General features: G+C 58.4%; 1 protein-coding gene across 5 annotated transcripts in view; it reads right to left on the reverse strand.

The window, feature by feature from the left end:
- Window positions 1–15,746, reverse strand: part of LOC133518167 (long-chain-fatty-acid--CoA ligase 4) — a 98,548-nt gene that overhangs the window by 9,597 nt on the left and 73,205 nt on the right. For all 5 annotated transcript variants that reach the window (XM_061851773.1, XM_061851771.1, XM_061851770.1 and 2 more), the window contains 4 exons: window positions 15,306–15,379; window positions 14,672–14,787; window positions 11,873–12,016; window positions 9,976–10,154 (listed from right to left, as the gene is read on the reverse strand). In XM_061851773.1, coding sequence (XP_061707757.1) covers window positions 9,976–10,154; window positions 11,873–12,016; window positions 14,672–14,787; window positions 15,306–15,379 — 513 coding nt within the window. The remainder of the gene's footprint in view (window positions 1–9,975; window positions 10,155–11,872; window positions 12,017–14,671; window positions 14,788–15,305; window positions 15,380–15,746) is intronic.

Here is a 15,746-nt window from a genome sequence, read left to right on the forward strand (position 1 = left end):
AGCACAGGCACACGCGCAGATAGTATAATGAACAGTACCGGTCGTGGGCGTCGGCCACGGTGGCGCAGGAGGTGGTCTCGGTGAGGCCGTAGCCGGTCACCACGTCGCAGCACAGGCACACGCGCAGATAGTATAATGAACAGTACCGGTCGTGGGCGTCGGCCACGGTGGCGCAGGAGGTGGTCTCGGTGAGGCCGTAGCCGGTCACCACGTCGCAGCACAGGCACACGCGCAGATAGTATAATGAACAGTACCGGTCGTGGGCGTCGGCCACGGTGGCGCAGGAGGTGGTCTCGGTGAGGCCGTAGCCGGTCACCACGTCGCAGCACAGGCACACGCGCAGATAGTATAATGAACAGTACCGGTCGTGGGCGTCGGCCACGGTGGCGCAGGAGGTGGTCTCGGTGAGGCCGTAGCCGGTCACCACGTCGCAGCACAGGCACACGCGCAGATAGTATAATGAACAGTACCGGTCGTGGGCGTCGGCCACGGTGGCGCAGGAGGTGGTCTCGGTGAGGCCGTAGCCGGTCACCACGTCGCAGCACAGGCACACGCGCAGATAGTATAATGAACAGTACCGGTCGTGGGCGTCGGCCACGGTGGCGCAGGAGGTGGTCTCGGTGAGGCCGTAGCCGGTCACCACGTCGCAGCACAGGCACACGCGCAGATAGTATAATGAACAGTACCGGTCGTGGGCGTCGGCCACGGTGGCGCAGGAGGTGGTCTCGGTGAGGCCGTAGCCGGTCACCACGTCGCAGCACAGGCACACGCGCAGATAGTATAATGAACAGTACCGGTCGTGGGCGTCGGCCACGGTGGCGCAGGAGGTGGTCTCGGTGAGGCCGTAGCCGGTCACCACGTCGCAGCACAGGCACACGCGCAGATAGTATAATGAACAGTACCGGTCGTGGGCGTCGGCCACGGTGGCGCAGGAGGTGGTCTCGGTGAGGCCGTAGCCGGTCACCACGTCGCAGCACAGGCACACGCGCAGATAGTATAATGAACAGTACCGGTCGTGGGCGTCGGCCACGGTGGCGCAGGAGGTGGTCTCGGTGAGGCCGTAGCCGGTCACCACGTCGCAGCACAGGCACACGCGCAGATAGTATAATGAACAGTACCGGTCGTGGGCGTCGGCCACGGTGGCGCAGGAGGTGGTCTCGGTGAGGCCGTAGCCGGTCACCACGTCGCAGCACAGGCACACGCGCAGATAGTATAATGAACAGTACCGGTCGTGGGCGTCGGCCACGGTGGCGCAGGAGGTGGTCTCGGTGAGGCCGTAGCCGGTCACCACGTCGCAGCACAGGCACACGCGCAGATAGTATAATGAACAGTACCGGTCGTGGGCGTCGGCCACGGTGGCGCAGGAGGTGGTCTCGGTGAGGCCGTAGCCGGTCACCACGTCGCAGCACAGGCACACGCGCAGATAGTATAATGAACAGTACCGGTCGTGGGCGTCGGCCACGGTGGCGCAGGAGGTGGTCTCGGTGAGGCCGTAGCCGGTCACCACGTCGCAGCACAGGCACACGCGCAGATAGTATAATGAACAGTACCGGTCGTGGGCGTCGGCCACGGTGGCGCAGGAGGTGGTCTCGGTGAGGCCGTAGCCGGTCACCACGTCGCAGCACAGGCACACGCGCAGATAGTATAATGAACAGTACCGGTCGTGGGCGTCGGCCACGGTGGCGCAGGAGGTGGTCTCGGTGAGGCCGTAGCCGGTCACCACGTCGCAGCACAGGCACACGCGCAGATAGTATAATGAACAGTACCGGTCGTGGGCGTCGGCCACGGTGGCGCAGGAGGTGGTCTCGGTGAGGCCGTAGCCGGTCACCACGTCGCAGCACAGGCACACGCGCAGATAGTATAATGAACAGTACCGGTCGTGGGCGTCGGCCACGGTGGCGCAGGAGGTGGTCTCGGTGAGGCCGTAGCCGGTCACCACGTCGCAGCACAGGCACACGCGCAGATAGTATAATGAACAGTACCGGTCGTGGGCGTCGGCCACGGTGGCGCAGGAGGTGGTCTCGGTGAGGCCGTAGCCGGTCACCACGTCGCAGCACAGGCACACGCGCAGATAGTATAATGAACAGTACCGGTCGTGGGCGTCGGCCACGGTGGCGCAGGAGGTGGTCTCGGTGAGGCCGTAGCCGGTCACCACGTCGCAGCACAGGCACACGCGCAGATAGTATAATGAACAGTACCGGTCGTGGGCGTCGGCCACGGTGGCGCAGGAGGTGGTCTCGGTGAGGCCGTAGCCGGTCACCACGTCGCAGCACAGGCACACGCGCAGATAGTATAATGAACAGTACCGGTCGTGGGCGTCGGCCACGGTGGCGCAGGAGGTGGTCTCGGTGAGGCCGTAGCCGGTCACCACGTCGCAGCACAGGCACACGCGCAGATAGTATAATGAACAGTACCGGTCGTGGGCGTCGGCCACGGTGGCGCAGGAGGTGGTCTCGGTGAGGCCGTAGCCGGTCACCACGTCGCAGCACAGGCACACGCGCAGATAGTATAATGAACAGTACCGGTCGTGGGCGTCGGCCACGGTGGCGCAGGAGGTGGTCTCGGTGAGGCCGTAGCCGGTCACCACGTCGCAGCACAGGCACACGCGCAGATAGTATAATGAACAGTACCGGTCGTGGGCGTCGGCCACGGTGGCGCAGGAGGTGGTCTCGGTGAGGCCGTAGCCGGTCACCACGTCGCAGCACAGGCACACGCGCAGATAGTATAATGAACAGTACCGGTCGTGGGCGTCGGCCACGGTGGCGCAGGAGGTGGTCTCGGTGAGGCCGTAGCCGGTCACCACGTCGCAGCACAGGCACACGCGCAGATAGTATAATGAACAGTACCGGTCGTGGGCGTCGGCCACGGTGGCGCAGGAGGTGGTCTCGGTGAGGCCGTAGCCGGTCACCACGTCGCAGCACAGGCACACGCGCAGATAGTATAATGAACAGTACCGGTCGTGGGCGTCGGCCACGGTGGCGCAGGAGGTGGTCTCGGTGAGGCCGTAGCCGGTCACCACGTCGCAGCACAGGCACACGCGCAGATAGTATAATGAACAGTACCGGTCGTGGGCGTCGGCCACGGTGGCGCAGGAGGTGGTCTCGGTGAGGCCGTAGCCGGTCACCACGTCGCAGCACAGGCACACGCGCAGATCGTATAATGAACAGTACCGGGCGTGGGCGTCGGCCCCGGTGGCGCAGGAGGTGGTCTCGGTGAGGCCGTAGCCGGTCACCCCGTCGCAGCACAGGCACACGCGCAGATAGTATAATGAACAGTACCGGTCGTGGGCGTCGGCCACGGTGGCGCAGGAGGTGGTCTCGGTGAGGCCGTAGCCGGTCACCACGTCGCAGCACAGGCACACGCGCAGATAGTATAATGAACAGTACCGGTCGTGGGCGTCGGCCACGGTGGCGCAGGAGGTGGTCTCGGTGAGGCCGTAGCCGGTCACCACGTCGCAGCACAGGCACACGCGCAGATAGTATAATGAACAGTACCGGTCGTGGGCGTCGGCCACGGTGGCGCAGGAGGTGGTCTCGGTGAGGCCGTAGCCGGTCACCACGTCGCAGCACAGGCACACGCGCAGATAGTATAATGAACAGTACCGGTCGTGGGCGTCGGCCACGGTGGCGCAGGAGGTGGTCTCGGTGAGGCCGTAGCCGGTCACCACGTCGCAGCACAGGCACACGCGCAGATAGTATAATGAACAGTACCGGTCGTGGGCGTCGGCCACGGTGGCGCAGGAGGTGGTCTCGGTGAGGCCGTAGCCGGTCACCACGTCGCAGCACAGGCACACGCGCAGATAGTATAATGAACAGTACCGGTCGTGGGCGTCGGCCACGGTGGCGCAGGAGGTGGTCTCGGTGAGGCCGTAGCCGGTCACCACGTCGCAGCACAGGCACACGCGCAGATAGTATAATGAACAGTACCGGTCGTGGGCGTCGGCCACGGTGGCGCAGGAGGTGGTCTCGGTGAGGCCGTAGCCGGTAACCACGTCGCAGCACAGGCACACGCGCAGATAGTATAATGAACAGTACCGGTCGTGGGCGTCGGCCACGGTGGCGCAGGAGGTGGTCTCGGTGAGGCCGTAGCCGGTCACCACGTCGCAGCACAGGCACACGCGCAGATAGTATAATGAACAGTACCGGTCGTGGGCGTCGGCCACGGTGGCGCAGGAGGTGGTCTCGGTGAGGCCGTAGCCGGTCACCACGTCGCAGCACAGGCACACGCGCAGATAGTATAATGAACAGTACCGGTCGTGGGCGTCGGCCACGGTGGCGCAGGAGGTGATCTCGGTGAGGCCGTAGCCGGTCACCACGTCGCAGCACAGGCACACGCGCAGATAGTATAATGCACAGTACCGGTCGTGGGCGTCGGCCACGGTGGCGCAGGAGGTGGTCTCGGTGAGGCCGTAGCCGGTCACCACGTCGCAGCACAGGCACACGCGCAGATAGTATAATGAACAGTACCGGTCGTGGGCGTCGGCCACGGTGGCGCAGGAGGTGGTCTCGGTGAGGCCGTAGACGGTCACCACGTCGCAGCACAGGCACACGCGCAGATAGTATAATGAACAGTACCGGTCGTGGGCGTCGGCCACGGTGGCGCAGGAGGTGATCTCGGTGAGGCCGTAGCCGGTCACCACGTCGCAGCACAGGCACACGCGCAGATAGTATAATGAACAGTACCGGTCGTGGGCGTCGGCCACGGTGGCGCAGGAGGTGGTCTCGGTGAGGCCGTAGCCGGTCACCACGTCGCAGCACAGGCACACGCGCAGATAGTATAATGAACAGTACCGGTCGTGGGCGTCGGCCACGGTGGCGCAGGAGGTGGTCTCGGTGAGGCCGTAGCCGGTCACCACGTCGCAGCACAGGCACACGCGCAGATAGTATAATGAACAGTACCGGTCGTGGGCGTCGGCCACGGTGGCGCAGGAGGTGGTCTCGGTGAGGCCGTAGCCGGTCACCACGTCGCAGCACAGGCACACGCGCAGATAGTATAATGAACAGTACCGGTCGTGGGCGTCGGCCACGGTGGCGCAGGAGGTGGTCTCGGTGAGGCCGTAGCCGGTCACCACGTCGCAGCACAGGCACACGCGCAGATAGTATAATGAACAGTACCGGTCGTGGGCGTCGGCCACGGTGGCGCAGGAGGTGGTCTCGGTGAGGCCGTAGCCGGTCACCACGTCGCAGCACAGGCACACGCGCAGATAGTATAATGAACAGTACCGGTCGTGGGCGTCGGCCACGGTGGCGCAGGAGGTGGTCTCGGTGAGGCCGTAGCCGGTCACCACGTCGCAGCACAGGCACACGCGCAGATAGTATAATGAACAGTACCGGTCGTGGGCGTCGGCCACGGTGGCGCAGGAGGTGGTCTCGGTGAGGCCGTAGCCGGTCACCACGTCGCAGCACAGGCACACGCGCAGATAGTATAATGAACAGTACCGGTCGTGGGCGTCGGCCACGGTGGCGCAGGAGGTGGTCTCGGTGAGGCCGTAGCCGGTCACCACGTCGCAGCACAGGCACACGCGCAGATAGTATAATGAACAGTACCGGTCGTGGGCGTCGGCCACGGTGGCGCAGGAGGTGGTCTCGGTGAGGCCGTAGCCGGTCACCACGTCGCAGCACAGGCACACGCGCAGATAGTATAATGAACAGTACCGGTCGTGGGCGTCGGCCACGGTGGCGCAGGAGGTGGTCTCGGTGAGGCCGTAGCCGGTCACCACGTCGCAGCACAGGCACACGCGCAGATAGTATAATGAACAGTACCGGTCGTGGGCGTCGGCCACGGTGGCGCAGGAGGTGGTCTCGGTGAGGCCGTAGCCGGTCACCACGTCGCAGCACAGGCACACGCGCAGATAGTATAATGAACAGTACCGGTCGTGGGCGTCGGCCACGGTGGCGCAGGAGGTGGTCTCGGTGAGGCCGTAGCCGGTCACCACGTCGCAGCACAGGCACACGCGCAGATAGTATAATGAACAGTACCGGTCGTGGGCGTCGGCCACGGTGGCGCAGGAGGTGGTCTCGGTGAGGCCGTAGCCGGTCACCACGTCGCAGCACAGGCACACGCGCAGATAGTATAATGAACAGTACCGGTCGTGGGCGTCGGCCACGGTGGCGCAGGAGGTGGTCTCGGTGAGGCCGTAGCCGGTCACCACGTCGCAGCACAGGCACACGCGCAGATAGTATAATGAACAGTACCGGTCGTGGGCGTCGGCCACGGTGGCGCAGGAGGTGGTCTCGGTGAGGCCGTAGCCGGTCACCACGTCGCAGCACAGGCACACGCGCAGATAGTATAATGAACAGTACCGGTCGTGGGCGTCGGCCACGGTGGCGCAGGAGGTGGTCTCGGTGAGGCCGTAGCCGGTCACCACGTCGCAGCACAGGCACACGCGCAGATAGTATAATGAACAGTACCGGTCGTGGGCGTCGGCCACGGTGGCGCAGGAGGTGGTCTCGGTGAGGCCGTAGCCGGTCACCACGTCGCAGCACAGGCACACGCGCAGATAGTATAATGAACAGTACCGGTCGTGGGCGTCGGCCACGGTGGCGCAGGAGGTGGTCTCGGTGAGGCCGTAGCCGGTCACCACGTCGCAGCACAGGCACACGCGCAGATAGTATAATGAACAGTACCGGTCGTGGGCGTCGGCCACGGTGGCGCAGGAGGTGGTCTCGGTGAGGCCGTAGCCGGTCACCACGTCGCAGCACAGGCACACGCGCAGATAGTATAATGAACAGTACCGGTCGTGGGCGTCGGCCACGGTGGCGCAGGAGGTGGTCTCGGTGAGGCCGTAGCCGGTCACCACGTCGCAGCACAGGCACACGCGCAGATAGTATAATGAACAGTACCGGTCGTGGGCGTCGGCCACGGTGGCGCAGGAGGTGGTCTCGGTGAGGCCGTAGCCGGTCACCACGTCGCAGCACAGGCACACGCGCAGATAGTATAATGAACAGTACCGGTCGTGGGCGTCGGCCACGGTGGCGCAGGAGGTGGTCTCGGTGAGGCCGTAGCCGGTCACCACGTCGCAGCACAGGCACACGCGCAGATAGTATAATGAACAGTACCGGTCGTGGGCGTCGGCCACGGTGGCGCAGGAGGTGGTCTCGGTGAGGCCGTAGCCGGTCACCACGTCGCAGCACAGGCACACGCGCAGATAGTATAATGAACAGTACCGGTCGTGGGCGTCGGCCACGGTGGCGCAGGAGGTGGTCTCGGTGAGGCCGTAGCCGGTCACCACGTCGCAGCACAGGCACACGCGCAGATAGTATAATGAACAGTACCGGTCGTGGGCGTCGGCCACGGTGGCGCAGGAGGTGGTCTCGGTGAGGCCGTAGCCGGTCACCACGTCGCAGCACAGGCACACGCGCAGATAGTATAATGAACAGTACCGGTCGTGGGCGTCGGCCACGGTGGCGCAGGAGGTGATCTCGGTGAGGCCGTAGCCGGTCACCACGTCGCAGCACAGGCACACGCGCAGATAGTATAATGAACAGTACCGGTCGTGGGCGTCGGCCACGGTGGCGCAGGAGGTGGTCTCGGTGAGGCCGTAGCCGGTCACCACGTCGCAGCACAGGCACACGCGCAGATAGTATAATGAACAGTACCGGTCGTGGGCGTCGGCCACGGTGGCGCAGGAGGTGGTCTCGGTGAGGCCGTAGCCGGTCACCACGTCGCAGCACAGGCACACGCGCAGATAGTATAATGAAACAGTACCGGTCGTGGGCGTCGGCCACGGTGGCGCAGGAGGTGATCTCGGTGAGGCCGTAGCCGGTCACCACGTCGCAGCACAGGCACACGCGCAGATAGTATAATGAACAGTACCGGTCGTGGGCGTCGGCCACGGTGGCGCAGGAGGTGGTCTCGGTGAGGCCGTAGCCGGTCACCACGTCGCAGCACAGGCACACGCGCAGATAGTATAATGAACAGTACCGGTCGTGGGCGTCGGCCACGGTGGCGCAGGAGGTGGTCTCGGTGAGGCCGTAGCCGGTCACCACGTCGCAGCACAGGCACACGCGCAGATAGTATAATGAACAGTACCGGTCGTGGGCGTCGGCCACGGTGGCGCAGGAGGTGGTCTCGGTGAGGCCGTAGCCGGTCACCACGTCGCAGCACAGGCACACGCGCAGATAGTATAATGAACAGTACCGGTCGTGGGCGTCGGCCACGGTGGCGCAGGAGGTGGTCTCGGTGAGGCCGTAGCCGGTCACCACGTCGCAGCACAGGCACACGCGCAGATAGTATAATGAACAGTACCGGTCGTGGGCGTCGGCCACGGTGGCGCAGGAGGTGGTCTCGGTGAGGCCGTAGCCGGTCACCACGTCGCAGCACAGGCACACGCGCAGATAGTATAATGAACAGTACCGGTCGTGGGCGTCGGCCACGGTGGCGCAGGAGGTGGTCTCGGTGAGGCCGTAGCCGGTCACCACGTCGCAGCACAGGCACACGCGCAGATAGTATAATGAACAGTACCGGTCGTGGGCGTCGGCCACGGTGGCGCAGGAGGTGGTCTCGGTGAGGCCGTAGCCGGTCACCACGTCGCAGCACAGGCACACGCGCAGATAGTATAATGAACAGTACCGGTCGTGGGCGTCGGCCACGGTGGCGCAGGAGGTGGTCTCGGTGAGGCCGTAGCCGGTCACCACGTCGCAGCACAGGCACACGCGCAGATAGTATAATGAACAGTACCGGTCGTGGGCGTCGGCCACGGTGGCGCAGGAGGTGGTCTCGGTGAGGCCGTAGCCGGTCACCACGTCGCAGCACAGGCACACGCGCAGATAGTATAATGAACAGTACCGGTCGTGGGCGTCGGCCACGGTGGCGCAGGAGGTGGTCTCGGTGAGGCCGTAGCCGGTCACCACGTCGCAGCACAGGCACACGCGCAGATAGTATAATGAACAGTACCGGTCGTGGGCGTCGGCCACGGTGGCGCAGGAGGTGGTCTCGGTGAGGCCGTAGCCGGTCACCACGTCGCAGCACAGGCACACGCGCAGATAGTATAATGAACAGTACCGGTCGTGGGCGTCGGCCACGGTGGCGCAGGAGGTGGTCTCGGTGAGGCCGTAGCCGGTCACCACGTCGCAGCACAGGCACACGCGCAGATAGTATAATGAACAGTACCGGTCGTGGGCGTCGGCCACGGTGGCGCAGGAGGTGGTCTCGGTGAGGCCGTAGCCGGTCACCACGTCGCAGCACAGGCACACGCGCAGATAGTATAATGAACAGTACCGGTCGTGGGCGTCGGCCACGGTGGCGCAGGAGGTGGTCTCGGTGAGGCCGTAGCCGGTCACCACGTCGCAGCACAGGCACACGCGCAGATAGTATAATGAACAGTACCGGTCGTGGGCGTCGGCCACGGTGGCGCAGGAGGTGGTCTCGGTGAGGCCGTAGCCGGTCACCACGTCGCAGCACAGGCACACGCGCAGATAGTATAATGAACAGTACCGGTCGTGGGCGTCGGCCACGGTGGCGCAGGAGGTGGTCTCGGTGAGGCCGTAGCCGGTCACCACGTCGCAGCACAGGCACACGCGCAGATAGTATAATGAACAGTACCGGTCGTGGGCGTCGGCCACGGTGGCGCAGGAGGTGGTCTCGGTGAGGCCGTAGCCGGTCACCACGTCGCAGCACAGGCACACGCGCAGATAGTATAATGAACAGTACCGGTCGTGGGCGTCGGCCACGGTGGCGCAGGAGGTGGTCTCGGTGAGGCCGTAGCCGGTCACCACGTCGCAGCACAGGCACACGCGCAGATAGTATAATGAACAGTACCGGTCGTGGGCGTCGGCCACGGTGGCGCAGGAGGTGGTCTCGGTGAGGCCGTAGCCGGTCACCACGTCGCAGCACAGGCACACGCGCAGATAGTATAATGAACAGTACCGGTCGTGGGCGTCGGCCACGGTGGCGCAGGAGGTGGTCTCGGTGAGGCCGTAGCAGGTCACCACGTCGCAGCACAGGCACACGCGCAGATAGTATAATGAACAGTACCGGTCGTGGGCGTCGGCCACGGTGGCGCAGGAGGTGGTCTCGGTGAGGCCGTAGCCGGTCACCACGTCGCAGCACAGGCACACGCGCACCTGCGCGTGCGTGTCGGGGGACAGCGGCGCGCCGCCGGAGATCATCAGGCGCATGCGCCCGCCGAGCAGAGCCGACACTTTCGAGAACATCTGCAATCAAACGTAAAAGATTAGAACGACGTTCGCGAGAATTTAATCCTTTGACCGCGAGTCACGCAAGGCACGCGGCTACAACCTAATGTCAACCTTCGTGTATTCCCACAAGATTCACGCTAACGCGCCGTGCACGATAGCCGTGGCGTGCAAATGCGAAGCGAATGAAACTCGAAGGAGTATGTGTTATGCGACGCTTTATTTCGTCGAAGTTATATTTTCTACGAGACACCCGCTTAATGTAGTCTCAGCCACTAAAAAAAGCAAGGATTTTTTTTTTTCAATTTTAGGGAGGATACGGCACTCGAATAATTTAGACCCTCCATAGAAAACGTATTTTTTTTCTACGGATTTCAAGAACGACGATTCAAGATAATTAAATAACGTTGCAATTTTTTGTTAGTATTTTATACAATTATGATTTGTGATATAATAGAGAGCTATTCAGTCGAGTACCGGTATTAGGCAACGAAGCTTGCTGATTTGCCTAAGTAAGGTACGAGATTGTATACAATACTTTTTCTACGAGTCAACAAATATAATACTTTAAACTAATAGAATCATATAGGTTAACAAACTAAAGTATACAGCTATTTAAGATACGCGAGCAGCCGCGATACCTTCCTACTCGTGCGCGCCCCGGCCGCCGGGACCCGGCGGGGTGGGCAACGACACCTTCTCGTAACTCATGAGGCCCTGGTACTTGCTCTGCGCTAAATTCAATTTTAGACAGTTTTTTTTCTTGATTTTGGCCACCGTAGCCTATGGAGCTACGCTACGACTACTACAAGCAACGCTAAGCGGTTTTCGTAGTCTATGGATGTTGCTATATTAAGGGTGTCACATGTGCGTTTATGACTTATGAAGCAACTGTTTCTCCTATGCAACCTAAAATAATTAATTAATTTGAGCTATCCTTTTGTTTCGTTCTCTTGACCGCAGCAAGCTGTGATTGTTCAATTTCATTATAGTTGACTACATAGTTTCGAAATGAATATTATAGTTGAGTTGCGAGCCCATACATGAAAAGTACCCAATAACAGTTTGGTATACATTGTCTTAATTCAACCATTACAGTCGGAAATTAGATTTTTTTAATGTGTTTATATGGCAGGAAAGTATGGACGCACCTCTAAAAATTATATTAAAAAAAAACAGTAACATTATTTTATGTTCAATTGCACATTATTACACCCTGACTCATCGTCTCACAATGAAAAATCTAAAAAAAAGATACCTTTTGTATGGAGGGTCCAAATTTTGAAAATGCGGTAGCGACCCATAATAGTACATTACTCGTGTCGATTTAAAACACTCCCTTCGGTCGTGTTTTAATTTATCGCCACTCGTTTCGAATTTCCTATTCGCACATGTATCGTACAACGTTTTACAGTACATATGGCCCTTTAAATGTTCGACACAGTAACGTAATATGCTACTTCTCGCACTAGTGCTATAAAGTAGCCCCATATGTACTGTAAAACGTATTTAAAAATTTTGAAATAAAATTACATTGGTGTTTTAGTGGCAGAGACTACATTAAGCGGGTGCCCCGTAGAAAAAAAATAACTTCGACGAAATAAGGGGCACCCTAGTATGTGTTGCCTATGGACGTCTGCCGGCCGACATAATAGAATCAGAATCAGATTTTTATTTGCTAAAACATGGTACAAAGGGTCATGCATATGGATGAAGGTAGTATTGTTTATATGTACCAGTTTGTTAAGCAGCGGCGTGTCGTACCCGCGCCGCATCCACGTGAGCTTGTAGCTGTAGGCCCACTTGAAGGCGGCCGCCGCCATGGGGCCGGAGCGGGTCACCTTGTCCGTGATGCCTTTGCTGATGCGGTCCATGATCAACTGCAACATATTCACCACGTGAGAGGAATTCACTCGTAAGTTGTGAAACTTAAATCGACCGGGATTTGAACCGTAATTACCTTTTATATTTAGGTCCCGATATTTCGACGCAGTTACGTGCATCTTGTTCACGGGTAACTGCATGTTGTACGGGGTCGATTTAAGTCTAGTGAAACTAACCGCGAATCATTCAAAACAACCTCAAACCAGTCAACTTGTGAAACCAGGCTAAATGAACAGCCTTGCAAAATCACAAAAAAAAGTTGTCAAACTGTCATGTTTGTTGGCAATCTTATTGGGGCTTCTCTGAGAATACCGAAGTTCGTACATTGTGGGCATCGTTCTCTGTCACTCTAATTTCGCCTTTATAGGAGTAAAAGAGAAAGATGTCCCCAAGCGGCAAACTTAGGTGCTCGCAGTAGGCCCGCTGTTTAGAAATTAAATAATACCGCTTTTGATCTACACCTATGATTGACAGTTTGAATAGAATAGAAGAAATTTATTCAGAAAACGCTTAAATTTATGTATTACATAAGACTACAGAACCAATTTATTATTAAGTGTCACTGAAAAGGTCTCCACTCAACTTAATGTCAAGATACCACCTATGAATCTCGACGCTGGTCTTCCCTTGAAACCTTTCTGAGAGAGCGCCACTACACGCTAAAGTACAAATTTTATATAAGTGCAAACGTTTCAAGTAAATTTTGTTAAAGTAGTGTAGTTTTTAATTGAATAGTAATTAAATCCTAATATATGGCTGTAATTATTATTCAATTATAAAATACAATAACAAATAAATAATCCGTCATACAAGATGAAATAAATTATATGGAAGACGTCAGTTCTAGTAGGGATGGTACAGGAGTATACCCAATATTTATATTTTTTATAAGTTCATAATGTGTTTTTTAAATTTACATTTAAATATTTTAAATGAACCGATTGATGGCGAGTTCCTTATATGTGGAGGTATATTGTTCCAGCACTTCGTGGCAGAGCAGTTTGACTGCAGTTTCTTTATTTATCAGATCGTATCGTAATCAAGACCACGTGACAGCTTGGAACGCAAAGGCGTAAACTTTACACAAAAGTAAAAGAGGCGTCGCCCTTCGTGCCCTTCATGACCTTGCTGGAGAGTCCAGCATGGTCAGCGGGGTCGAGTACTTACAGGCAACGTGGTCATGCAGGTGGGGCGCAGCACGGTGGCGTCGCCCTTCGTGCCCTTCATGACCTTGCTGGAGAGGCCAGCATGGTCAGCGGGGTCGAGTACTTACAGGCAACGTGGTCATGCAGGTGGGGCGCAGCACGGTGGCGTCGCCCTTCGTGCCCTTCATGACCTTGCTGGAGAGGCCAGCATGGTCATCGGGGTCGAGTACTTACAGGAACCGTGGTCATGCAGGTGGGGCGCAGCACGGTGGCGTCGCCCTTCGTGCCCTTCATGACCTTGCTGGAGAGGCCAGCATGGTCAGCGGGGTCGAGTACTTACAGGAACCGTGGTCATGCAGGTGGGGCGCAGCACGGTGGCGTCGCCCTTCGTGCCCTTCATGACCTTGCTGGAGAGGCCAGCATGGTCATCGGGGTCGAGTACTTACAGGAACCGTGGTCATGCAGGTGGGGCGCAGCACGGTGGCGTCGCCCTTCGTGCCCTTCATGACCTTGCTGGAGAGGCCAGCATGGTCAGCGGGGTCGAGTACTTACAGGAACCGTGGTCATGCAGGTGGGGCGCAGCACGGTGGCGTCGCCCTTCGTGCCCTTCATGACCTTGCTGGAGAGGCCAGCATGGTCATCGGGGTCGAGTACTTACAGGCAACGTGGTCATGCAGGTGGGGCGCAGCACGGTGGCGTCGCCCTTCGTGCCCTTCATGACCTTGCTGGAGAGGCCAGCATGGTCATCGGGGTCGAGTACTTACAGGCAACGTGGTCATGCAGGTGGGGCGCAGCACGGTGGCGTCGCCCTTCGTGCCCTTCATGACCTTGCTGGAGAGTCCAGCATGGTCAGCGGGGTCGAGTACTTACAGGCAACGTGGTCATGCAGGTGGGGCGCAGCACGGTGGCGTCGCCCTTCGTGCCCTTCATGACCTTGCTGGAGAGGCCAGCATGGTCAGCGGGGTCGAGTACTTACAGGCAACGTGGTCATGCAGGTGGGGCGCAGCACGGTGGCGTCGCCCTTCGTGCCCTTCATGACCTTGCTGGAGAGGCCAGCATGGTCATCGGGGTCGAGTACTTACAGGAACCGTGGTCATGCAGGTGGGGCGCAGCACGGTGGCGTCGCCCTTCGTGCCCTTCATGACCTTGCTGGAGAGGCCAGCATGGTCAGCGGGGTCGAGTACTTACAGGAACCGTGGTCATGCAGGTGGGGCGCAGCACGGTGGCGTCGCCCTTCGTGCCCTTCATGACCTTGCTGGAGAGGCCAGCATGGTCATCGGGGTCGAGTACTTACAGGAACCGTGGTCATGCAGGTGGGGCGCAGCACGGTGGCGTCGCCCTTCGTGCCCTTCATGACCTTGCTGGAGAGGCCAGCATGGTCAGCGGGGTCGAGTACTTACAGGAACCGTGGTCATGCAGGTGGGGCGCAGCACGGTGGCGTCGCCCTTCGTGCCCTTCATGACCTTGCTGGAGAGGCCAGCATGGTCAGCGGGGTCGAGTACTTACAGGAACCGTGGTCATGCAGGTGGGGCGCAGCACGGTGGCGTCGCCCTTCGTGCCCTTCATGATTTTGCTGGACGAGTCCAGCATGGTCAGCGGGGTCGAGTAACCGATCGGGACGCCTGGAAATAACTAACTATTAACTAACGTCATACAAGATCGTGTCATTCACGAAGACGCGTGCCCTGACTCGTATTGTCATGTTAGAAAAGGTTAGATTTGAGAAATCTGCGCGTCATCGTGGATGACACGAAATATAATTCATTATCATCTTCCTTGCGTTGTCCCGGCTTTTTGCCACTGCTTTGGGAGCCTGAAGTCTGCTTGGCAACTAATCCAAAAAATGTGTATAGGTACTAGTTTTTACGTAAGCGATCGCCATCTGACCTTCCAACTCAGGAAACTGGGCCTTTTGGGATTGGTTCGGCTTCCTCATAATATTTTCCTTTACTGAAAGGCGACTGGTTCCGAAAGATTCATTAGTACGAGCCGGGATTTGAACCCGCAACCTCCGGATTAAAAGTCGCACACTCTTACCGCTAGGCTACGTGGGCTAGGCTAGGTAACGGCATGACTGACTTGAAACATCGTTGACATACAGTACAACAGCTGCTAAACATATGGTAAGGTAACAACTCACCGGCGATGATGCACAGGCTCTCGGCCAGCAGCTCGAACACGTGCGCCAGCGGCAGGAAACCCATCAGCACGTCGCTATAAAAACAATACACTTATTGATAGAAAATATTAAAAACAAACTGCACCCGTTAGGTTCTGTGAGCTGCAGACCCCGCGTTAAGCTTAGAAAATGTAAAGTTAAAAAATACTTAGTTCGTAGAGTCGTTTTCACAGTGAACTCACAATGGTCTTAAGCGCTGTAGACGCTATTGGCGCTTAAGTCATTTATGTAAACTTTCGCATTTAAACCAAATAAAAAAACTGGTTCTATAAAGAATCTATTTAATCATAAAATCTGGTCACAAAATTTTACGACAATCGGTTAATAATTGCGACGTGCAGAAGAGAACATTCGGACATACGAAAGCAAAATGTCCGAGTTAAAACAGACACTTTCGCTGAC

The sequence above is a fragment of the Cydia pomonella genome, chromosome 5 (assembly GCF_033807575.1).
Source record: "Cydia pomonella isolate Wapato2018A chromosome 5, ilCydPomo1, whole genome shotgun sequence".
In the NCBI taxonomy this organism is placed as follows: Eukaryota; Metazoa; Arthropoda; class Insecta; order Lepidoptera; family Tortricidae; genus Cydia; species Cydia pomonella.